General features: G+C 35.1%; 1 protein-coding gene across 2 annotated transcripts; it reads right to left on the bottom strand.

Moving 5' to 3' along the window:
- Positions 1–3,507: 3,507 nt before the first annotated feature.
- On the bottom strand, positions 3,508–26,904 carry LOC138318284 (ryanodine receptor-like). Of its 2 annotated transcripts, none has more exons than XM_069260501.1 (33): positions 26,720–26,904; positions 26,430–26,523; positions 26,058–26,228; positions 25,815–25,886; positions 24,374–24,473; positions 24,007–24,086; positions 23,808–23,884; positions 23,231–23,385; positions 22,674–22,891; positions 21,110–21,214; positions 20,901–20,982; positions 20,506–20,576; positions 20,246–20,311; positions 19,065–19,144; positions 15,936–16,254; positions 15,497–15,595; positions 15,181–15,266; positions 14,641–14,841; positions 14,144–14,353; positions 13,672–13,821; positions 13,027–13,117; positions 10,574–10,660; positions 9,979–10,344; positions 9,675–9,793; positions 9,403–9,463; positions 8,772–8,918; positions 8,420–8,551; positions 7,660–7,708; positions 7,047–7,154; positions 6,635–6,699; positions 6,118–6,218; positions 5,790–5,841; positions 3,508–5,381 (listed from the first exon to the last, which is right to left on the bottom strand). In XM_069260501.1, exons 1-33 carry the CDS (start codon positions 26,896–26,898, stop codon positions 5,283–5,285), a joined length of 4,092 nt encoding a protein of 1,363 aa, XP_069116602.1. In that variant the 5' UTR covers positions 26,899–26,904; the 3' UTR covers positions 3,508–5,282. The 2 variants fall into 2 exon arrangements, with proteins under 2 accessions (XP_069116602.1, XP_069116603.1); XM_069260502.1 differs by lacking the exon at positions 19,065–19,144 and adding an exon at positions 19,646–19,725.
- Positions 26,905–26,973: the final 69 nt, after the last annotated feature.

The following is a 26,973-nucleotide window of genomic DNA, read 5'->3' on the forward strand; positions in this document are numbered from 1 at the left end:
GATTATTTAAAGCAAAGTGTAGTGAAGGCCCGCAGAATAAAGACTTTTGGTCCACTATAAAGCCATTTTTATCCAAAAAATCTCTCAAGGGTGATAACAGCATTGTATTATCTGAAAATGATAAAGTACTGGTTGATCGAAATACAGTTTGTGAAATTTTTAATACTCATTTTAGTACTGTGGCTGACAGCATTGGTGAAAACATGGAAAACATGAATTGCGAAACACATGAAGCCATTGTAAATATTGACAATCATATTGATCCATCTTTTAACAGGTGTAGATGGCATATCATGCAGAATTCTGAAATCATGTAAAAACTCTATCAGTCCCATCCTTGCAAATCTTGTAAATTTCTCCATTTCTAAATGCGTTTTCCGCGATCGTTTAAAGTATGCTCAAGTAACTCCCATTTTCAAAAAAATGACCCTTTGGATAAAAGTAATTACAGACCAGTTATCATACTTCCCAGTATTTCCAAAGTTCTTGAGAGAATTCTGCACCATCAGCTTTCTACATATTTTAATAATATTTTCCATCCATTTTTAGGGGCCTGTAGAACGGGCTTTGAGCGCCAGACCACATTACTGCGCATGTTGGAGGACTGGCGGCAGGCCTTCGTTGATCACAACAATGTTGGGGCTATTCTGATGGATCTTTCCAAGGCCTTCGACTGTCTTCCACGTGACCTGTTCCATCGGGGGAAGCTACATGTATATCCCTCATGAGCGGCTATTTGGGTTACAGGAAGCAGAGGGTGACATTGGGAGGAATCACTAGTGAGTGGATGTCTCTCAAGAAAGGGGTACCCCAGGGCTCAATACTAGGGCCTCTCATTTTTAATATTTTTATCAATGATATTTTTTACATTATTAAGGAGGCAACTCCGTATAATTAAGCGGTTCATAGAAAATGTTATGCAAGCAAACCCAGAGAAATTTCAATCTATATGTTTAGGAAAGAAACCTCTTGAAAATTATACTATTTCAGTCATAACATTGTTTGTGGAGTGTAAACCTTTAGGTATTGATATAGACAAGCTTTTACAATTTGACAAACATGTTTCTAATCTATGTAGGAAAGCCTCACAACAGTTATCAGTTCTAAAAAGGATTGGACATTTCCTTCCAAAAGCTACCAAATTTTGATTTATAAGAGTTTCGTAATATCTAATTTTGATTAGTGTCCCCTTATTTGGCATTTCAGCAACCAGGAAAATCGGAACGGTGCAAGAAAGGGGCTTGCGATTTGTTTTAAATAACCATACCTCCAACCTTAAAGAACTGCTTGCTAAATCAAATCTATCTTTTCTCCATGTTCACAGGATGAAACTCATGGCTTGTGAAGTTTTTAAGATTTTTAACAATACTGATCCGAATTATATTTGTAATATTATCAATAAAAATGAAAACTCATATAATTTCAGGTCAGAAACACCACCAGGTATGGGAAAATGTCCTTCAGGTACGAGGCATCCTGCTTATGGAACAGCCTCCCAAACAACTTACGTAAGGTGGATAACTACGCAGAGTTTCGGAGGCTGCTTCGTACTTTTAATTAACCTACATGTAGTTTTTACTGTATGTCCTGTGGTGTATTTAGACTAACACTACAACTTTCTGTTTCATAAACTGATATGTTTTAAATCTTCTCCATAGAAATTTTGTATACTGCTCACTCTTTCATGTATGTATCTAAAACTTTGTGCAACTTTTAGTTTCTACTGCATTTAACCTTTCTTAAATTATCAACATCAAGATACAGCTTTAACCACACTATTTTAGTGGATATTCTGTTGATTCTTACTTTCGCTATTTAGTTTTAATGCACATTACACCCTCTGGTGTTTTATTTCTACTTAGCAACTCATGTTTCTTTAGTATATTTGCTGCATGCTGTGATATCTCTCGTTGCCATATGTGTTTCTTTTGCTGTTTTTGTATATTTTATATATCTGCATCCCTGTACGTATATCATAATACTAATTTTACTTATGTTATGTCGAAATATAAGCTCTTCGTAGCTTATGTTCTTTGTTTAACATATTCGACTATAAATAAAGTTTCTTGTATCTTGTATCTATATTGAAAAAAAAGAAATGATGTTTGGTCTTTTGCAGTTCAAACTTTCGTCTTCAAATCTAAGAGTTTTGAGACATAATTATAATGGAATATATTCATGTCATAAAATTGCCCTTACTAATTACATTATTGATTTATGAATAATTGAAACGAATATTGAATAAATCAATTAGCGCAATCTTAAAGCCTTCAAAAAATTCCCAATGTTAAACATTCCCGATTACTTTAAAACCATGCATGAAGAGAAACATAATCCTTACAAGGATCGTATTGAAATAGCACAACTTTTAAAAAACGGTCTGTTGTGTTTTCAAAAATTAATTGTTGAAGATAACAGCAATAACACAAAATGGTGTAAACGTTAATAAGGGTACATGTACGTAACTAGCTTTATATACATGTAATATATAGCTGTAGTGGAGTATCCCAGGGCAGCGTCCTAGGTCCTCTTCTGTTTACAATCCATCAGTCTGATACAATATTCTCCTAAGAAACAGTCAGTGACTCCAAACTTTTCAAATATAATATCAGAGTCCTATAAAGAACTGCATACAGACATGTTAATGTACATCACCTCACTTTTGGCCTTTGGTTGAGCGCTTGCCTCTGTGAGGTAGGCTCTGGGTTCTGTCCTCTGGTCGAGACACACCAAATTCTATAAAAGTGGCAGTTTCTGCTCCTGCTTAGCGCTCAGCATACCGGGAGTGGGACGACTGGTTCGCTCGTTGTTAGTATGTGACCGGGTGAGTGTGTTGCTTGGTGTCTTCGGTGGCATGCCTCAGTGATATAGCACTATAAAAAGGGCTACAGTTCCACTATACAAGAAGACATGACACATACCGCAGTCTCCCAAAACCTGCACCCCACACTTACATACACGCGACACACCGCAGACATGGGAGGCCGTCCTTACATGACCCTGGCTGTTAATATGACGTTAATTAATCAAACAAACAAACAAACAAGCAAGCACAAAGGCGCACAACTTTTTCATTAACCAATCTTGATAACAGCTTTCTTTAAAATTGGAATAGCAATCAAAGAAAGAAATAACATATTGATGTCACTATGATACACTTAGTGAATTCCACTTACATCTATGATAAGGGAATAGTATAAGATTATTTAATAATTCTTTTTCTCCGAAAGTACTGACGACGGACGTATGTTTCAATTCCATGGCAGGCTCCCCCTTGGTCTTGATAGTTTATTTGCTATCTCTATTTCTCAGAAAGTTCTGAAAGGCTCTCTCAAATTGTAGTAATTTTGGTCTGATGGATGACTGCACACACCGAACTCGATTATTTAAATTTCTCACATAAACATGTTTTGTGGAGAATATGAACAAAGAGTAATCTTTATCATTTTAACTCTAGTTGTTGCTCAATGTGGTCTGACCCCCGTGTAAAATGACAATGCAACAAAATTTCTTCTTTTATATAAAATCGTTTTATTCAATAGGGTAACCATTACCATGGTAACTGTTCGACCATGATCTGGAGGCGGTAACAACAGCATCAAATTGACCAGCAAGTGAAAAAGAAAAAAATAATAATGAAAAAAAATGCACAGATATTGTGGAGGATTTTGATTGATATAAATAGAACATTCCCATAATAAATGCATTGGTAAAAATGAGAAATGAGGCCAACACACCCCAGATTTATGAGAACACAGCACATTAGTCATGCTGACAACATCCTCAACTCTAGTTAAGTGTGTACATACATTGTATACATTAGGGTTCTCTATACATGATATGTTGATGTTCTGGGTAACCAGAAAATATGGGGATGAGCAAATGGAAGACTAATTCTCTCTGTCGCTTCAAACACTTTATCAGAAGTTTGCTATATATTATATTCTATTGCACAATCAAATAATTAACAAGCTTAATATGTTTTCAAGCTGAAACATATTTTTAGATACTTTTTAAAATCTATCAAGAAAATATATAACACATTTATCAGACATTTGTATATAAGGGGGGACACACCTGTCTTATTTACAGCAAACACCTATAGCGTGCAATTATTTTCAATTAAACAGAAATCAATAAAAATTTGGCAAAATAACCCAATATCAGCTAAAATTATAAAATTGCAGGCAAGGATCTCCTACAGAGATTTCCTGACTTTAAACAAATGAAAATAAAACTTTCCAGCATACCCTGTATGGTAATTTAAAAATTAAAGAGTTTATATATAAAGGGCATCAAAATACAAGATTTGACAGCACTAATTCTTTCTATGAAAGGGAACCTGTCTTACAAACAATAAATAATATGAAACCATTTACAAGAATATAAATAAATATCCATCTAACCACAAGGGTTTACACCATAAAACTTCACACCCTGATGTCTGTCTACGCCTGTCAAATAATGGCACAGGTTCAGAATAAGGGTTGTTATTGTATAAATTAATTGTTAAGCATTCTTAACATGTACATAAACTAAAAACAAAACATTGCACGCTTTCCCATTCTCACAGCAAAATCAAACGGTATTCTTAACAGACTACTTGCAACTTTCCTGCTACAGAAAGCATTTGCCAATTTTGACCAAAAACAAACTTTCAACTCTACATCACATTTGTCAATCACAAAATAGGGACTCTTTTGCATAATACTGATTTTTTTTCAATAACAAGTGCAAAGTTTATTTCTGAATTAACAAGTTTTCATACAAATAAATCTGTAAATGAAGACTTTGTTACTATATATAGAATCAGACCAGCAGTACAATTAATCTGGTAACCTCTGACCTACAACGATCAGTGAAAGAATCCAAACTTATGGACTATTAAAACTTATAGACTATCAAGATAATGTATCACCCATGTGAGTATATATCACATAGCACACCAGGTATGGGTAGGGTCTGTGATGGGGCACCATGTTGATGCAGTCTCACACTGAGGCTGGTCACCATGTTAACGGAGAGATAGCTTTGCTCCAAGGCCAGTCACCGTAGGAAGGTTGATGAAAAGCTCACATGCTTGCACCTTTATTCCTGAGGGGAAATTCCGCGGATGGACTTGTTTTGATCCCCAAACTTTGAGCAGCTAACATCCTCTCCTATTGGGGACAGAACTACTGAAAACATCCAAGGTCATACTTTGGTAGATGACCTTGATGGTCAGGACTGTCAGCCTCCATTTGAGAATTTTCGGACTGTCATCAGTCTCTCTTTGGTTTGTATTAAGTTGAGGCTTCATCCTCGTACTGCTTCCTGAAGCAGTCACCGACAGGGAAGAAATCCCAGCACCTCTGCTGATACAGCTCCCACACATAGGACTCCTGGGGATACAGAACATAGACATCACAAGTCACAGCAGATAATACAAAATGTCTTTTGTACCAACCCAAGAGATTGCAGGTATTAGACTATATAGCTAGGTTAGTGAATTTCATATGTTTAACTATATCCTGTACGTAGGCTTAGAGCACATACTAAATGCATCTGAACATTAGACTACATATTAATACTGGGGTTGCTCTTGTATCTCCTTATCTTGATTTTGAACATTTCTTTCAGTCTAACAAGTTTCTGCAGATGCCTCTTATACAGGTGATATAATAAAAATTTTGTCCTTAAAAAAATGATAGAAATTTAGTTCAGACATTGATGAATTCACTCAAACTTATCATTTGTTGTAAATTATTTGGAGTTTTACAGACTATCAACAAAATGAAGAAACAGCTCACCTGTCCCGTGTATTCTGTATCAGGCTTGTTAATTAAATGCATCAAGAAGAACCTGAAACAACATGATTCATTTATCTATTAATTATTTGAAGTCAAATTTTATTTATTGCAATTTAACTCATTTACCTCCAAAATTCCAATGAGGACTATTCTCTCCTTTGATCCTTTGAAATAGAAGAATCTAAATGAGTCTTCAGAGGTGAACAGATTTATAGATGAAAACGATTGCCTCATATTGATCAAACTTTGTGATCTAGGTATTTTTAAAGTAAAGAATTCACAAAATAGATTTTAGTATACAATAAACAGCATTTTCAGCAATACTTACATGTAATTTGCGAAATTATGTTCATTCTTGACATGGGTCTCAAACCCATGCGGTATCTTATCAAAGTATTCTTTTCCGATACCACAGATGAAGCATTTCGACTGAAAAAGAAAAAAAAACGTATATATAAAATATTAAATATTATAACTTTTATCACATCTGCAGTGAGTTCACCAATAAATAAGTACAAATTCTTGCTGAGAAGTACACATGTGGATTAGGAGTTACATTTATATAGTACCAATACAATATGAGTGGTCCTAAACAAAATCTAGAAGAAATTGAAGAAGAATTTGATTGCATTGTATATATAGTTCATGCTGATAGTTTCAGTGTCACAATAATTATTTTTTAAATATTGATTCCAAATCCCAGGTCACAGTTTGTGACAACAATCAGAACCACATATTGCAAAACCTGCCTTAGTGACCACCTCCATATAAACACCATCTGCTTAGTCCATTGGGTGGTCTTTATAGACAGGTTTGACTGGTAACGTGATAAGCTATACACTTACCTCCATATCTTCTTTGACCTGTTCTAGCTGGTCTCTGAGCTCACCAAAGGCATCAATGATCAAACCTGTGATGCAATAAGATCATCAGACTGAATGTGACATATCAGATGTAAGTCATTTCAAAACTACAAAGTTTGTTAATATAAATGACCTTGGTCTACTTTCAAGGTCAATTGGGTCAAATAGGCTAAAATCTTTAAAGGACAGATTTTCAATCCCAATGCATGTGTGCATGTCCAACAAGCTCAATGTTGACCAGGAGTAGGTTTCATGTGCCAGCATGCAGTGATATAGGATATTCAAATCTGATATTATGATCAATAATAAATGTACATTGATCTAAACAAGGAAGACGACTTCCCATTGTCTTCAGAGACTGATGTAGAAGGATAGAAATGTACTGAATATTTACCCTGGATGATGGCCAGCAGGATGACAATGACAAAGAAGAAGAAGGTGATATCGAACAGGATCCTGTACACTTCATACGCGTCTCCGTCAGCAGGCTCAATCTCGTCACCTGTCATACAAAATAACATATACCATTCAATTGTTTCATTTATAGAGAAGTTTCACAATCTTCAGATCATGTAAAACATCAGATAAAACCAGTTATGTAATGGAGGTCTAGGCATAAACAATCAGCAGCACTCTACAACCTTATTAAGGTTCCGCTTTTGGACTAAATCAGCAATGATGCTCTAATAACACTTCAACAAAAGGTTTATTCCGCACAGCAGATGCTACTAATTGGGTTTTACAATATTCATTATTTTTTCCTTTTGTATATCACTCTTGTTGTCATAAATGGAAGTATTTGAAGAGTCTTACAGGAAGAAACTGGGCACAATAGGAAAATTTCTGTGCTTCCATGGGCAGACGACACTGGTATACTGTAAAGAGATTTTACTACTAGGTGTGTGTTTTGGGGTCTGATACAGGGATTGAACCAAAGGCTTATGTATGTACAACTAATGTACCATATATGAAACATTAACCCCTAACTAGGAAGAATTCTGACTTACCTATACCACCACCAGCCCTGACACCAGTGTGGAGATGGTACACAAAGCACTGCAAAGATAAAAAATAATGATACTCTTAAACTAGTCAAGCTATATACAGTAAAATGTTTGCGAGTGTTTTATTGCCACTGGTTCTACTTGAAATGTTTAATTCACTTTAACATGTTCATGTCTACATAGAACAGGTTACAGATTGTAAAGTCCAACCTTCCCATCTATAAAGGACACCAAAGGCAATTAGCAATATTGTCTTTTATATGTCCTTTATTTAGAGGTCAACTATGTAGCAAATTGAACCAAATTGGGTTGATAAGTCTGTCCTTTATAGACAGGTGTCCCTTATATAGAGGTTAAATGTATAACTTAACCTGCCTAAAAAGGACTACTGAGACACACAGCGTAATTGTTCATCATTGACATCATAGATAGGTGTCCTTTAAACAGAGATTGTTTATAGTTCATCTTACTTCTAATTGGTATCATAAGAACAACATCCTAATACTGTAAATGTACTTATTTTAGCGTTAGTTTTATTTACAGCACTTTTCATGCTGTCTTAGAAGTGCTAATTCATATACAACACTAAATTTTGTAAAAGAGTATTTGCAGTATTGGACAGCGGAATTGCACGAATTTAAATCATACTTGACAGTTTTTTGCATTTGCGCTCAAATAAGTACTTTACAGTAACACTTGTAACAGCATTAACTCTGAGAACAGCTGGTAGAATAGCAGTATAACCTGACAATAGAGAACTTACGGTAGCCATATCATGACACTTGTAGTCTATGGAACCATCCTCCTCCTTAACGTAGAATTTACGGAAGAAGTTGAAGGCTATCACAGTGTAGATATACACAATCACACTCGTCAGCATCACAGTCAATACAAGCTGTAATAGATAGTATATAGTTATATCATCTAATTCAGTAAACTGTGACACAAACATCAGAAAATATCTGGTGTTATCTCTACTACAGAATATCTTATTATAAGTTGAGAATTCCTGAATAGAAATTTGTACTTCACAGACTGGTGGCCTTTATCTCCTTATAACAATTGGATAATGAGGTACATGATACACAGGCCTTGTTTTAGTCAGACATACATACCTGTTTTCCATTGTGTGTGACAGATTGCAAGATTGTTCTTAATGTCTTGAAACCAATAGCAACATCCAACAAGTGAGCGGCGAAGAAGAAATTGTTGAAGTTGCCGAGGACGGAGAAGATGAAGTACCACAGTAAGTACAGGAATGACTGTAATATAGAGTATGGTTATAGTTACAAAGTACACAAATACCACAAACTCTTCCTGTTCAGTATGCTATTGTTCTGCAAATAAACCTATCTGAATTCCTTATTTCATTATTCTGTCTGAATCAGGGCTCAACTCCCAGCAGCATGTAAAAGGTAGAACAGTTTTGGTCTGTTGGTGTTTTAAGCTAATGATGTGTCAGATTATACTGGTAGTGGAAACCTGGAGTTTTTAACAATAAACCATTGACCACCAACCAGTATATATCAATCAACACCCTCCCATAAATCATGATTCAAAAGTTTAGAACAAGAGGTAGAAAGATGGACATCTAAACTACTTGGGTACTTAGATCCTATACAACGGTCTAACAGGAATAACATTCAGACAGTAATAGCTACAATAGTAGACTGTAAAAAACTTTAAAACATCAAATTATTAATTATGATAATATTTCAAAATGGAGTTTGTTAAAAGAAGACTTACATTGTCAGTGAAAATGACACCCCACTTCCAGAACTGGTACTGCCAGTCAAGGTTACGAAGGCTGGAACAGAAGGGACGCAAAAACATACAATTACTTTTAACATACCATAATTAATTCTAACTGTATGTAGTCCCATTCAAACAAGCTCCTGCTCTTAAAATCTGTTTTTGAGATAAAGAAGTGGTTAATATTGTAAAAATCATTACAATTATAGTTTATAATTTATTTACATTACTTACAGATTTGTAATGATATTTTAAATGATACGTACAAAGCAGGGAGGATGCTGGAGCTTTGCTGTTCACCAATTTTGATGGAATCACCCTTATCCATTCCCAGGAGATTACTGATGGCTTCGTAGTCGTACTGGTCAGCATAGCGGGCTCGAACCTGTTGGTATAGTGAAACAAAATCTTTCATAGCATAGTCAACACAAGTTACATAACATTTTTAAATGTCAAAAAATTTCAAATTTTTCATATTGGTGTCCATGTTTGTGACAGACTCTTAAAAATGAAGTTTTTTAAAACATTAGACCAACAAAAAAAAAGGGTTGTCTCAACACAATACTTTACCTTCTTCTTGACAAACTTGTCCCAGTAACTTTCAGGGAAGGAACATGTACTGAGAACCAGTTTGTCCCATCTTCCCTTGATATCCTCTTCTCCTGGCTGTTCGGCGATCCACATGCCCTCAAATTCCAGGTTACGTGCGATGTCCTTTTCACGTTTGAAGATGACTAGAGGTACTTTAAGACAGTAATAGGCTATAAGCATGGAGAAGGCTGTGAGTGTGTGAAACAACGCCAGACCTAACATTAATGGTTCTCTCCAGTTCACCTCGCCCTCCATAGATATGTATTCCTCATCATCATCATCAGCCTCTGTTCCGTTCACCGCATTGTCTAAGTCGCCTGTGGCCTCGTGATGTACCTGGTGCACCTGTAGTGGAAAATAAGGGGCATTTTTCTTACGGTTTTTCTTGAGTGTTTGTTTAATGAGAAAATGAGGTCTGGGCTTTGACCTGGTATATTTCAGCCCTCATCTTGAAAAGCATTCTTCAAATCACTGTTATAGTTCTTTTGTATGTATAATGCACAATCTTGTATAATATGCAAGTACACCTTTTAATTTTATTTTGGAAAATAGTGGATACTCTGTAATTTGTTACCTTGTAGGAGAGCAGCATGATGTTGATACCAAAGGCCAGAGCCAGGGCAACGTATTTGAAGTTGTAGAAGTTCCTGGCAAACAAGCTCTGGAAAAAAGAAAAAGATCTCACTTTTTAGAAACAGTGTCTAAAATCTTTCTATTCTACTATCTCTCCATTCAAGACATCTCTGACAGCGTCATATATCATTTTTGTTTCCTATATCTTTAATTTGAAGTTGAAAATAAGTAATGCTCATACAACAAAATCTAATTGAGTACTGATCAAAATTTTGTGTTTTTACTATCAAATACTTATATATATTTACTACTGCAGAAGATTATTGGCAATCAGAGGTTATTCAAACGAGCTAAAAAATCTTTTAAATAATATACATGTACAATGTACATCAAAGAAGGAAAGCTAATATTTCAGTTTCTTCCCAAACCCAACCTTTGCCCATGCAAACGGAAGGATTATATACAAATCACCACAACTGTAGGATACACATATAGTGACCAATCAAGGAAATTCAAATGATAAAGGTCAAAGGTGACTATGATGTGATCATTTTGGTGTGTAGCTAGACCTTCAGTTACCAGTTACCATGGAAACCATGCAGGCATCATCGTCAGATATCTTAAGGAAAAGTGTGAATCTGATTTTGTTTAAAACTAGAAATATCTGTAAGACATATAAATGCCCAAGCCACCATATACATGTAGCAAAGCATGATGCCGCCATGCGACAAGACAAGACGGACATGGGTAACACCTGTATAGTGACCTCTCACCCTCATTTCATGATAAACATTTTTTGAATTGAGAGTCAAATAATGTGTGTGTAATTTACATCCAAGTATAGGCAGAACTAACCTCAGACCTTAAATTTGTACTTTACTGTTTGAAATAAAAATCTTTTTCATAAAATTCAAACTGGTGCAGTAAACAAAATGCGGACTTTCAGAAACTGACAGAATCAGAAGGACCTTGTTCAGTAATGTCAGTTTGACCGAGTCATAAACATGATATTAGTAATCATAATAAAAAAATAGTTAATTAATACATGTATAAAAATTAAGTTAAAGTGAAACAACTGTTAATACTATTATGTATATTGGGGTAACAATTGAAAGGTTTAGCTAAAAATGATCATAATGTTAGTGCCACTGATTCAGTGGAGATACTGCTGCCCTGCCAACTCTCAAATTTTACAGAAGTATTTGTTGATATTTAAAAAATGAAGGTGTGAAACTTTGAAAGTTGGCAGACATTGCTTTTTACATCTTGATTATATACAGTATTTGTTAGTAACATAGAATTCACAACAAAAGGAATTTAATCTAAGATATGTTCAAAATTATTTGTAAAAAATAAAAAAAAATACACGCAGACAGTTAGAGCCTTATATACATGGGTGTGCAATGGTTAGTGAAAACTTATGTGTGTCCCATCTCAATTACCATAATACACTGAAAAATAAAAACAATATTTCAAAATAAATTAAAAAAGAAAAGAAAATAAACCATTATTCAATGTGAAATCATGACCGGGGTTAAAAAAAGGTGTCAACATCCGCTCCTTCATCTAATCATCAGTTGTAACATTCACACTCGCTACAGGGAGATGCATGTTAACATGGGATTGGCTAAAATTAATAACTTCCAAGTGTCCAACACATTTGATTGGTTAAAGTTGATAAAGTCTCATGTGTCAATATACATGTAATTGGTTAAAGTTGATAAAGTCTTATGTGTCAATACATGTGATTGGTTAAAGTTGATAAAGTCTCATGTGTCAATATACATGTAATTGGTTAAAGTTGATAAAGTCTCATGTGTCAATATACATGTAATTGGTTAAAGTTGATAAAGTCTCATGTGTCAATACATGTGATTGGTTAAAGTTGATAAAGTCTTATGTGTCAATACATGTGATTGGATAAAGTTGATAAAGTCTCATGTGTCAATACATGTGATTGGTTAAAGCTGGTAACTCCTATATATGCCAACAAATACGATTGTTAAAGTTAATACATATCTCCAATGTCTTAAGACATGTGATAGGCTAAATTTATTTTTTCATATTTTCATTCCATAATTTGCAAAATTCACTTTCAAATATAATCATATGAAATTAAAACCGAAATAAATCTGGCATAATGGTATGACACACTTACATCCATTGAATGAAAACATCATTCAAATATTATCGCTAGACAATAAAAACACTTTGAAGACAAAAATAAGGAAACCTCCTCTTAACAAAACATTGCTTTATGTCTTTAATAGTGTGTTAAATAGTTTACTTTCATTCTACAGATACTTTTCAAACACAGTCGTGACAAATTTTAAAATCATGTCAGATGTTACAATAATAAGGTTAGTTATCTACAACACTCAGGCACCATAGGTACTACAACATAATCTATAAGCTACATCCCAGCTACGACAACTACACTGTAAACAACCTTACCAGCACATATTTTCCATAGTCGAATCCTTTAGTTTCGTAGGGGATATCGTCCTCGTCAACAGGTGGAGGTGTAGTACTACCGTAAGCTGCCCTGAAAATTACAAAGTGTCAAAACAATACTGAATATCGGAAGATTAAATTCGTAAATAGTTTGAACAACAGGTGGTAGGTGAGTGAGCTCCTGTAGCTGCCCTGAAAATCACAGATTCAAAACATTGTTTAAGATCAATTTCGAAAAATAATTAGTAAATAAGTAACTTTTTAACTTTTTTTTTTATTTCTGCATGGTACTGGCTCATATAGAATATATACAAGAATATATACACCAAGTCATTTTTGCTAGCTTCAAAGAGGAGTAGGCAAATTGTAGGGATCATAACACTTAATTGGCTAGAGAAGATGCTACAGAGTAGTCTGTTTACAATTTCAAATCTAAAATATTATCCAATATCATATCTATCCTCCAATATACTCCTCCCCTTTAAAGTATTCAGACAACAAACCTATTGGTGAAACACGGTAAATTACCAGACACCTGAACTATTTGGAAAGTCACTGGAAGAATGTCAGCCACCTTAACCACTTAGCCCAGAGGTGAGATCTATAAGAGAGGAGTGTCTGAAACCATGACAACTAGTTACTCACTTGGCCATCTCTGGTGAAAGGAAGGACTGTTCTGTTGTTTGTGCGTCATGTGTTGTGATAGCTGGTTCCTCATGTGGTACTCCTGGAACAGTTCCTTCTGCTGTGGTGTCGGTACTGGGTTGAGTTGTTGTGTCAGAGTCCAACTGTATTCTGTAAAATGTACAATATATTTTGATTATATACTCTTATTCTTTTAATACCTGAAAAGGGGTATAAACAGTGAAATATTGCACACAAATGTTAATACAACAATGCAACTAAAACTAATAGCAAATTATTAAAATTGGAACTATCTGTAAATGTCTGTCCTCAATTCTATATAAAATTGCAACAAGACTGGATGGGATGGGAATTGACATGTACAACACAGTAGGACGGGACAGGAGGAAAGACATGGGCAATGCTATGTCCCTTAACATGGCATAGCCATAAAAACTTCTTAAAAGTTTAATTCTTGAGGAAATAGACTTACGTTGATTCACCATCTTCTGTTGTGATAGCCACGCCGAAAGCTCTAACAGGTTCAGCAGTCTCGATCTCCACTGGTGGTACAACGATGGGTGTTTTAGGCGGTTCCTTAGGCTCCGGGGCCGGTAGGGCCAGTATCTTGGGTCCCTGGGGCGCTGTAGGTTCTGTAGTCTTCTCACCCATCATCATGTTAGCAACAAATTTAAGTAACGTCCTGTAACAAAGAAGATACATCAGAATAGGAACAGGTAAGATTTGGGTGTTTTTGTAACAGATACACTTACAAACATCTTGAAATATCTCATCATACAAGTCTAGGAGAATTCTGTTCTAAGTGAATATGAATCACTTAAGATAATACACAAACCGTATCCAGTACACCATGAACATACAAGTAACTTATTCACTCCTTAGAACACATTTGAACTCTTCCTATTTTATAGCTGGGACAGTTCATTATGAAATTGCAGGGGTGAATGAGTAAATAAAAGTGGAACTCACCAGAAGACATGGAAGAGGAATGTGAGGAGAGTGAAGAAGATTTTGAAGTTGAGTTTGATGAGAGCCTTGAAGAGCTGCCAGTAAGACATACTCCTGTACATCCTGTAGCCAGATTTGAGGTTCGTCCAGGTGAAGAATGATAGAAGTGTAAACACACTGTCCATCACAAATCTGTAGCCCATCTTCAATGGCTCCAGCATCCTACCATCACACACAAACTTATCAATTGCAGGCAAATTGCATTTCCTTAAATTTTCTTTACATTGATTATTCATTTACTGAAATCTGACGTTAATTTGTTAACTTGTTTGTATGCAGCTTATAATTTCACTGCTGATGTAAATTTTAAAATTCTAGACCTGCCTTGTATTTATGTCACTAAAAAGTTATGGGTATTTTGGCTTAATTCATGCTTTTTTAATTACAAACCTTAATAATTCCACTGTAGATTTTATTGAAATTTAAAGTTCAATTTTGTGTCTTAGTGTTAAATCTCTGAGTACTCCACAGAGTTAAATATAAATATCTCGGTGTGCTTACCCTCCACCTCCTCCCTCTGTACCCACTCCACTTCTAAGGGAGGCAATCCTTTGTTCTTCTGCACTGATACTTGTGGCATGTTGCATCTAGCAATAAATCGTTTTCATAGTAAGCTGTGGCTGTTTTTATGAAATAGTCATGGTATAAATCTTTAATACCTATCATATACATTTATTATGTAATTAGCTAAAGAAGAGCTTTCTGGCATTCAGGAAAAGCTTTCTGTCATTACAGTTGAAGATTCCACAACTTTTTAACAGATACAAACAAAATGATTTGATAAATTCAGATGATCGAGTAACATGCTTCTACATACCTCAAAGATGGTGTCCTCACAGAAGTTGACGAAGCTCTCCAGTTTCTCTTTGTCTCCTCCATCGTTGACCACACTATGGAGGAAGGACCGTTTGGACTCCTAAAGATATCAAACGTTATCTATCTAATTTTAATAACATTCTTTTTCAACATATTTCTACTAAAGAATACCTAGAATTACAACCTGTTATATTCAAATGCAACTTTCAAGTAGGGAATTAACCAACTGGATTATCTAAATGAAGTTACAAGATTTAAGTAATTAAATTCCTTAATGATTAATTGAAAAGTACCTTGACACAGTATACATTCACATAATTCAAATGAAACAAAACATATTATAATTCTTACATGTGCATTCTAATATCTTATATGTTGAACAGTGTTTTTTTGCCATTATCTTAGACATTTGTTTTTTTTATTGATTCATTTAAGTTTACCTTGATCTGTGGTTTTTCCCATTGGTCAATATGAGACTGCGTGATCTCAAAGTAGACACGCTCAATCCTGTTGGCACTGCCCATAATCTCAATCCTTCCCAAAAATGGCTCAAAGTAATCCAGAACACTGCGAGCCTTCTCCAGGAAGCGCTCCAGTCGCGGGTCATTGGGCATGTGCTCCGACAGATTGGTCAGTAGTACAGCCATGGTGAAACCAATGTCTTTGGCAGGATTGTGGAAACGGTCAGTGAACTCGTTAAAGTCGACCTTGCCATCCTGGTTGGCGTCTACACACATCATGATGTATTCGATCTCCTCTCTAGAAAGACAGAGGTCAAACAAAGTTATGACATAACATGATGATAGGTATGGCTCATCATCAAATTTGGATGGATGTAAAGCAATGTGATATGACATAATGTACAGTGGACCCTTGATAATCCAAACACTTGGCCAAATCATCCGGATTGCTAATTATCTGGATTGCCGGATTCAGTTTATTCATTTAATAATCAAATATTTTTCTCGATATTTCCATAAATATCTATCAAACTAATTGTGAGCTGTTGGCCTCCAGGTTATTGCGAGTCCACTGTAATGATAAACAGGAGGCTTGTTCATAGTGGCAATATCTTTCAGCTCAGAAATTTAAGTCTTTAAACTTGTTTATCCCCTGTTATAAAACAAACAGAAGACACTTTGAAGTACCTGGTATTTCTTATGTTAAATATGATAAGTATAGATATAAAAGACACTCATTATATCAAACAAGCCTTCGAGTTGTGCATACACTGATAAGCCAGTAGTGCAGATTTAAAGCCTTGGGCCTGAAAAGCCTTTTCAAGAGAAAGTTGAGCAGGATTTGTGCTGGAGTTTGTTTAAAGCTAGTTGTACAATAAAGAATACTTTCCGACAGCTTTATATCTGTAGAGCATATATCAAGTCTGAATTGGTTATCAGAATAATGATGGTACAATGGTAGCTATGCAATCATTTTTACAAAATGTATGATAAATCATTTACACACACAAATATCAAAATATTGAAACATCGAACCATTTTCAACCTAATAAATCTATTGAAGTTTTTAAACAAAGACCATTTAGCTACATAAGCACTAATTTTAATGGTCAAAGAAGAGAATAAGTACCCATGTATTATATGTGTGTAAAAGAATTAGATTTTAGATATTAGAATATATCCATATTTTAGAATTAGATATATACATTTACAGTATAGATACCTGTACAGGAAGCTGTCCCTCATACGGGCATCTCAATTTAGGGTAAACCAAAGTTAGGGAGTAAAACCCTTGGTGATTGGATAATTGTATGTACCTTTTTGCGTAGGAGTTGGGCTTCCCTGGGTAGGGGTATAAAAAGGCCTGCTCCAGCCAGTTCTAGTCGAGTCTAAGGCTTCCATTTAGCTGTGACTTCACCTCCCCTCCCAAAAGCCTCCATTTGGCTGTGTCCCTTAGGTCTCCCTTGTGGACCTGTATATTTTAGTTAGGTGAGTATTTATGACCCCCTCCCCTTCTCCCAGTGTAGTGTATACCCCATGTAGTGGTGGTTAGGGATTCATTGATAAGCTAACTCGTATGTGTAGTAGCCGTGTGTAGGGAGTAGGGGGATGAAGCTGAGAAGGTCATTAATCACATCTATTTATAGGTAGATGGGGCTGTTATAGGTGTGTCGTTTGGAGAATAGGGGCTAAGCGGTGTAGGTAGGCATTGTATCATTATTATATATCTGCATAACCACAGTTACATTTATGTCTAATAAATATAGGTGTCATACACATTTGCATTGCCTTTAGTCTTTCTGTCATCCAATGGTATCCTTTTTGGTAAAGCTAACAAATTAAGCCCGGACAGAACCTTGGGCCCCCGAACCTGGGTTGACCTTACACAGTGACGGTGTGTTCGTACACGTGTGGGAAATTCCTCGCACGTGTGACGAAAACTGGTACTTTTACATATACCATACTGTCTAAAGCGAGGATTCCTCAGCAAAAAGATGCCTATTGACTATTGGGCTCAAATAAATGGTTCAAATGGTAATAATGCCTTATTGTTTATATTTATATAAGGTTGTAAGCTTATTAGGTTGATAATGGACACAATGTCTTCTCCTGTAATATTATAACATAAGACAACATTGACACTAACTAAACTAATGGAGAACAAACAGAATATTCATGCCTTAGTACAATCAAAGAATGGCTTAGATAGAATACACAAATCACATTATAGCAATTAACTTTGATAATATTACATATTTTGCTATTTTGGTTAATGTATATGTACTACAGAAAGAGGATTGATGTCATTATACAAATTTGTAGTACATATCTCTGGTAAATGCAGCATGCATTTTTCCTATTTACATATTGCCATGCAATGTAGATGACAGTCTTTCTGATACACACCACAAAAAAGTTCATGAAAGAAGAGAAAAAAACGTGTCCTTCCTTTAAAAGCAAAAGAGAAACAGTTGAGATGTCAGAAGAAAACATTAGTTGGTAATTTTTTTTAGAAAAGAACTTAACACCAAACACATGTTTTAAAGAACCTGATGAGTTTATTAAATGCTACATCTGGTTATCAAACTATATAAGGAAATATGGAATGGTGCACATGAGTTTTTAATATCTGGAATTTATTTCACAACTAATCAATGTATGGAATAATGATGTCATGTGAGAGAATATTTTCATCTGACCCAAGAGCTAAAATTAGAAACATGTCCCACAATGATAGGCATAGAGGTGAATTGTTGAATCTTACAGTAGAGTGATTCTAAAAGTATGTGTTGTTTCAAAAAGTTTGATCCTCACCATTTCTGCAATTTCAGAAATTTCTTTATTTATCTAAATCATTTCTGTCCCTTAATTGTTTTTAGGTTATGACCACAGACAAACCACGGGATGTTTATTTTTTTTCAATGAATTAAGATTCATAATCTTATACATGTGCAATGTTAGTTGGTACATAAGGATCCTAGGGCAACTTTCGGCGGAATCAAAATAAATTGATGCATCACTCTGCAAGTGTTTGCATCCGAAATAAATCTGGTGATGAATGGAAAACATCATTCCATGCTGGCTGGGGGTTTCTGATAACACACTTACTCCGAGTAGACTTTCATTGACTCCATAGCTTTGCGGAACTCTTTAGGCGAGATCCAGCCATCTTTGTTAGCATCAAATTCCTATTGCAGACATAAAGAGACGTGTCGTACAGGCAGAGACAGATTACAATATTATAGATATATAGTCAGTCCACAGATACTGTGAAGAGAAGTTAGGTTACTGAAGCAGGCAATTCTGTACCAGTTCTCCATGCATCAGTGCTGTACACATAAGAACCTACCAACATTAAATTTTTCTCCATTCCCTTTATGCACTTTTTTTCAATTGCAAACCATTTTGCTGGATTATGCATAAATTTGCATCAAACCTATTTGCTTTTGGCTTAAAATTCACAAGGTTTGCTTTGGATTGTTCAATAATGTATGGATTTTACCAAAGCTTCAGCAGATTTTTTTTCGAATGTTGGAGCTATTGTCACAATTTTAGTGGTAGTTAGATATGATAGCTGGACAGAATTGCCGACTTCACAAGCAAGCACGCAATGACAGTTCTATCTATACAGTGTATGCACACATGTGACGAGTGATGTTATGTGAGTCCATGACAGCTGATATACGGACCGTGTATACATTTTCTGGGCCTCCATGGCTTTCCTGAACTCTTTAGCTGATATGTAACCATCCTTGTTCGTGTCAAACTCCTAAAAGTGGACCAACACATTCAACAAATCTGACTACCAGTACAAATATACCCCTGCTCCGCCAGGTACAGTATAAAGGCAATGTCATTATACTACATGTCTGACCCTCACAATTAGCACTCTTAACTCATGTATCACATCCGACAATAAGTACAGTTGAATCTCAATTTTGAAATTTACAAAATTAGAATCTATTAGAATTTGACATTTCAGTTTTCACCATTGCGCTGGTGTACTGCATTAAAACACAGTAATCATTAATTTACAGAATCATTAATGTACCATTGCAAGACGCAAGTATAAACGCATTAAATCAGTACAACTTTGTGATTTTTTTAAATATTAAATGGCAGACAATTTTTATATTCAATAGATATTATGTGTGCATTCCCTCAATATTACATAAAATATCAATTTTCATAACTTATATAATAGTAATTTAGTTTTGTTGATTTTTTTTTGGTGCCAATAAAACATATCTAATGTAATAAAAGCATGCTTATCAGATCAGAGTTATTACCAAGAACGCTTCTGAAGATGTTAGGTCCTTCATCTTAAGGAAGATGTCAAAGAACTTCAGAATCATCTGAAAATAGAAAATAAACAGGCTATGTCTACCACCAATGTTAATTACAATATATCAACTTGAGAAACTATCAAGAACTACAGATTCTATTATTAGAACTTCTGATTCTAGGTTAGGATATTTGGTATTGTTTTTTTGTACAATACCAAATATCCTAACTATGCCAATTTTGTGACTGTTTTAGTTTTACCAACCTCTACATTTCCTGACGACTCTACCAATGTGTCCACCATCTGTTTACCAATGGCACCGTTCATCACATTACCTGTAAAATTCAACAATAACCCCATGATTTAACCCATGAAGTAAAAGCTAAGGTCTACCGCATTTCAAATACCTCAAGATCATATATAACTCCCTTTTAACTCATCAAATTAGTTACAAACAGATAGATATTTTTTCAGTGAAGTCAACATCAAGATCAAATCACATTTAAAATACATTCAAGGTCATTTATAACTCCCTTTTGCATAAAAAATAGTTACAAATAGAAAGCCAACATCCACTGATTTAAATGTCAAGGTCAAATACAGTTCAATTACCTCAAGGTCATTTAAAGCTTCCGTTTAGCTCAATTACAAGAACCTACCTTCCAGCATGGACAGCAGCATGATCATCATGTCCTTCTGAAGTCTCATAAACTCCCTCAGCAGTTCCAGTTGTGATGGATCCTAGCAATACAACATTTACAATTATTTTATTAAAATTCATATAGTTCAAAAAATCATATACTTCAAGCAACAACTTTCAATTTAAATATCAATACATAGAATACTTAAACTAAAGCCTGTAACATACCTTTGATAACTTGTCCTGCATGTGAGCGAAGATGTAGAGGAATCCTCCAACAGCGTCCCACAGTCGACTGTGGGCCAAGGCCAGCTGGTTCTGAGAGCAGGGACCCTATCAATAGAAATGTGTGGAAATTATAAGGACTTATAAACATCACATCGGTTGTTACATTTAGAAGGATGAAACATTTATACATTAGCTTATAAAACGTCATAACCATTAGAGTTACGTTCTGATTGGTCCATAAACTTCTAATAAAACATCACAATCATAGAGTTACGTTCTGATTGGTCCATAAACTTCTAATAAAACATCACAACCATAGAGTTACGTTCTGATTGGTTCATAAATAAACTTCTATCACAACATAGTTAGTTATGTTCATAAACTTCTAATTCAAAAGTTATTGGTTCTAAAAACATCAAACGTTCGATCATAAACTTCTATAAATCACAATCATAGATTAGTGATTCATAAACTTCTAATAAAACATCACAACATAGAGTTACGTTCTGATTGGTTCATAAACTTCTAATAAAAATCAACCATCATAGATTATTACGTTACGTTGATTGGTCATAAACTTCTAATAAAAACTCGTTCAAATTCATAGATTACGTTCTGATTGGTCCATAAACTTCTAATAAAACATCACAATCATAGAGTTACGTTCGATTGGTTCATAAACTTCTAATAAAACATCACAAACCATAGAGTACGTTCTGATTGGTCCATAAACTTCTAATAAAACATCACAACCATAGAGTTACGTTCTGATTGGTCCATAAACTTCTAATAAAACATCACAACCATAGAGTTACGTTCTGATTGGTTCATAAACTTCTAATAAAACATCACAACCAGTTAGATTGATTTCATTCAGATTGGTTCATAAACTTCTAATAAAACATCACAACCATAGATTACGTTCTGATTGGTTCCATAAACTTCTAATAAAACATCACAACCATAGAGTTACGTTCTGATTGGTTCATAAACTTCTAATAAAACATCACAACCATAGAGTTACGTTCAGATTGGTTCATAAACTTCTAATAAAACATCACAACCATAGATTACGTTCGATTGGTTCATAAACTTCTAATAAAACATCACAACATAGAATTATGTTCAGATTGGTTCATAAACTTCTAATAAAACATCACAACCATAGAGTTACGTTCAGATTGGTTCATAAACTTCTAATAAAACATCATCACAATCATAGAATTATGTTTCAGATTGGTTCATAAACTTCTAATAAAACATCACAATCATAGAGTTACTTCAGATTGGTTCATAAACTTCTAATAAAACATCACAAGCCTTGAGTTACGTTCTGATTGGTTCATAAACTTCTAATAAAACATCACAACCATAGAGTTACGTTCTGATGTATAAATTAAAAAATGGTTCGATGGATAAACTTCATATCAAATCACCATCAAATCAACAGTTCTGCATTTTGATTGGCTATCTTTAGTACAGCATATCCTTAGCTTATGAAAACTGCCATTTCACAATACATTTTCTTATTCATCACCAATGCATTCTGAATTGCCAGACCTACCTGAATGTACTCAGTGAGAGATCTAAACATTTGCTTGGCCACCTTGATGGCCCGTACAAAGTTCTCCTTGCCGGCCTGGTCGATGAGATCCTTGCCAGAGTAGTGCCAGTAGAAGTCCATGATGGACTCCTGGAGACGGAGAAGGTAGTCCACAGTACAGATGACTACATTTACTGTGGTATTGTTACCCACTTGTGTCCGCAGGTAATTCTGGAACTCTGCATTACATGGAAACACACTCAATATATAATCATCAAATAATGAAAGTGAAGCAAGCAAGAATTCATTTAGAGATTCTTCTATACAAAAAACCTCATAACCTATAATCTTGATCAATATTTAGCAATAATTCTTGAATATAATCATAATCTAATCTGCTGATGATCTGTTTTTGACACACAATATATTTGAAAGTACTGTATATAAGACCTTTACATTATCATTTTAATAATAATCACATTATAATGATGTAGAATTACACAGGATGATATTACCATCAAAATGAAGAACATTTCAAACATCTGAAGATACCTCAGACTGATGGATCAAGGCCTTACCTAAGTTGTGACCTTCACAAAGAAGTTGAAGGAATCTGAACAGTTTGATGGTAACCTCAGCATCATGGAGATTTTTCTCCCCAGCTCCTGCATCAGAACTCACACCCAAACCCTCAGCCTTGTTGGTCCTCTCAAAGGCATCAAGGTTAAGGACACTGAAGAGAACAAATGATACAAGAATGTTATTGACATTTATCAAGAGATATCAAGGACAATGACACTGTGGCAATAAGATAGTTGATGGGGGTAGGCAAAATATTTCTATATGTTTAAGATGCTGTAAGACTAGACTTTACACCAATGGTGAGCTTTGTGAAAGTTACACTAGCAGATTTCAAGATTAGCCAGTAATATGGAATGAAGATGGGATGGATATTGGCAACTCTTCATGCCCCTGCTCTCCATTTTGAAACAGGGCGAGGCTAGTGTGCTGCCAGCCAGACTTCAAACCAATACTAGAACATTTAACATTTTATGACGGGCATTAAAACTGTAAAACTTAAGATTTGCTAATTAAACCTCCAGCTATTTTTAGACCACTAAGAAACAGATGTTGTTTATCTAGTTTATAACTTACCCACACTGTTGCATTAGACCAGCAATGGAAGTGAAAAATCCCACATCCTTCTTATCCTTCAGGTGGTTCAGCATTTTCTGGAACAAAGAAAGAGGTACAATGGAATAATTCAAAAGTCTTATGTATACAAAAGAGAAAATATAATATTCAAACATAACATAAAGAGATTGTTTAAATGTAAACTTGTTTATGGGCTTACCTTTTGTACTTCGACGTTACCTCCTCCGAGAAGGGAGATTCCAAGCTCGATCGTGTCAACCACCATTGGACTGAACACACCTGTAACAGTGATATAAAGTCAGCAACTTTCCATATGAAGATAAGTGACATTGATTTGGAACTTGACGGAGACAAGAGTTAAATATACCACACCAATTAGGGTAGCAGTAGTCTGTGTTTGACCAAAGTCAAAGAAAATCCATGTTCAGAACATCATACATACATGCTTACCAGGTAAATCCTTTATTTACAAAAGTTGTTTTGTTTCTATTCTGTAACATATATGCTGCCAAAAAAACCTAATTAACACAAACTTACAGAGAGGTTAATAACAATCGGTCACCTACCTCGACTAGCACTAATGTAGAGAAGCATCATCTCTGCTGATCCCCGGTCAGCCAATCGTGACTGCTCGAACAGCAACTGTTGTTTCTCCATTTCCTGTTCCTGTATGGCAAAAAGGTTAAAATTTAAAATGCTAGGAAATAAAATAGAAAGTTTTTCTTTTCTTTTTAATATTTCAAGTGTATGTATACAGGAAAGTAGTAACTGAAGTTTTTGAGCAATTAAATAGTATTTTATATTTTCTCCCAAACTGCCAACAATCAACATTAAATGGAGCATGAACTATTTATATTACTATAAAAATTATTTGATTTGGTGCGGTCATATTTTAGCTTTAGCATGATCTTAACAGATTAGACAATTATGAATTAGCGCAATCACTATAACGGTTTTATATATAGAAAAACAACTAGCGCAGTCATATTATAGCGCAGCATTTCTAACGCAAAAAGCGCTAAATAAGATTAGCGCTAAAATGTATAATATGCTGCTTATTGAAGGATACAATACTCTGATGTAAATGTATTATAGCACCTGTCTGTTTTACAACAAACCAATTTATCTGCTTTCATACAAATAACAGCTTGAAATGTTTAAGATGATTGCAATGAACACAATGATGCATTTAGATTTGGAAGTATACCTAGAACTAATTGTTATCAATTTTACACAAAATGTTATACACAGTATTGAAAGTGCTTCACATATGACTCATACTACCACTGTAATAAAGTTCCATCTTTGAATGAGTGCTTTTTGGATTACAGAAAGGAAGGTGATGTCCAAGGATAATGAGATCTTAGCTGCCATAGTTGTTAAAAAATTCCTGCTTGGTGTTAAATAAAATTTAATTCTCTTAACATTTTAATTCGTTTGAAATCAGTGTAAATGTACAATTTTAGAAATCAACACATAACAGAGTATATCGATATGAAACACAGCTATGACAAGCTAAGAACGAAAGTGATAGATAAAGTTGTAAGTGAGGGAAACAAGACAACAGAATAGAGGAAGGGGAGGTAACTATATAGGGTGAGAGGTCAACTGAAGGTCAAGGCTATACAATGACATTGTCTACAAAACTAAAATGATCTACCCACAACATATTGTGTGTGTGGTACAGTGATTTGATACCTTCAAATGTTCCGTTTGCAGCTGTGGTGACATCAAAGTTTCATCGGATATTGAATTACGTTTTGACAAAATGTGATTATTTTTTTTTGAAATCTGCATATGACCTCATATATTTTATATCAGTCTTTATACAAAATGGCGACTTTAACCTATGACCTTTAAGACGTGTCATGCTATTTAGAGTGTATATCAATGGAGGAAGAGGATAGAGACGAGAAACATGACCAGACATTATAGAGATGTTTTACAGGTAGAGAACTTGATAGAAGAGTAAGAGGTAAGGGAGATAAAGCAGACAGGTAAACTTACCTGGAATGAGGATCCTGGTCCCTCAGCATCACCACCATCATCATCCTCATCTTCCTCTTCACAGTGGCAACTCTGGGGAGATAATCACAAAGAACGTTTTATAGATCCTTTGTGCTAGTTGTTCTTTCACTCACTGGTAACCCCCTATTTACCCTCCAACATTGAATTATAAGCTAACATTATTTTTCAGTTAACCAAAATCTTTAGTTCACCTTTGCATGACTTTCAATGTAATAGACTTACCTGAGCCATGATCTTGGAGTAAGCCATGTACAGTTCATCCTCTGGCAGGCTGCCCTGTTGTTCCTTGGTTGCGGCCCGACTCAGACATGTCATCAGTTGTTTTAGGGAGTCTGGCTTCTCCTCCTCATCTGTCTCCTTCTTCTCAGCATCTTCTTCAGCGTCATCAGATTTCTACAAAGGTCAAAGGTCAAGGTGAAACTTTTAAATGTATTTGTAAGTTGTTCAAAAATGCATTGCAGCTATAATCTTTCAGTGTTTTGTTGTGTAAAATGGAACAAGAAACAAAAATTGTAAGAGGAACGATTATAAGTGTGAATTAAAAGTGTAATTTGACAAAATTCAGATGATTATATTCATTTTGACAGGTCTTACCGTGAGGTCTTCGATGAGAACCTTTTTCTCACACTCCTCCATGTCCAGCCATTGTTTCTTGTAAGACTTCATAAACAAGTTAATGGCTCTGTGCCTGTAATTATAGAGGTAAATACATTAAGTAAGTGTTCTAAATTTTGAAGCCAGGGCAAGAGCCTTTAATGGATTTGCCACAATGCAAAACTGATGCTGACTTCAACTCTGATGCTGACTTTACAGTACAATCCCACTGAACCGCACTGCCAAAGAAATATGGTGGGAGCAGCTAGGGATCAGTTGTCTTTACCCACCTTGGTAGGTTGTGGAGAGGCACCATCCTGAAGCAGGCCATTACAGCTCGCTTCCTCTGACTAGAGATCACTTTCTTCCAGGCATTCTTGTGTGACGGAGAAGGGTGTTCAACCTGTGAACAGAGATAAAGCCTATATAGCATCACAGATTTATATACCTTGTGAAGCATTGCTTGCATCCAGAAATTTTTCTCCAAGCAAGCATTAATCATGTAAACCCCAAAGTTGTTGGGACAACTGACTGGACCCAGATA

The sequence above is a fragment of the Argopecten irradians genome, chromosome 3 (assembly GCF_041381155.1).
Source record: "Argopecten irradians isolate NY chromosome 3, Ai_NY, whole genome shotgun sequence".
Taxonomy (NCBI): domain Eukaryota; kingdom Metazoa; phylum Mollusca; class Bivalvia; order Pectinida; family Pectinidae; genus Argopecten; species Argopecten irradians.

Bases quoted from the DNA above. Each gene is read 5' to 3' on its own strand.
- LOC138318284 (XM_069260501.1), bottom strand. From the start codon at position 26,898: ATGCAAGCAATGCTTCACAAGGTATATAAATCTGTGATGCTATATAGG. The intron at 8,919-9,402 runs GTAAGTCTTCTT...TCTATATTACAG, and splicing joins GTGTCATTTTCACTGACAAT to TCATTCCTGTACTTACTGTG. The intron at 7,155-7,659 runs GTAAGTCAGAAT...TTTGTATGACAG, and splicing joins CAGGGCTGGTGGTGGTATAG to GTGACGAGATTGAGCCTGCT.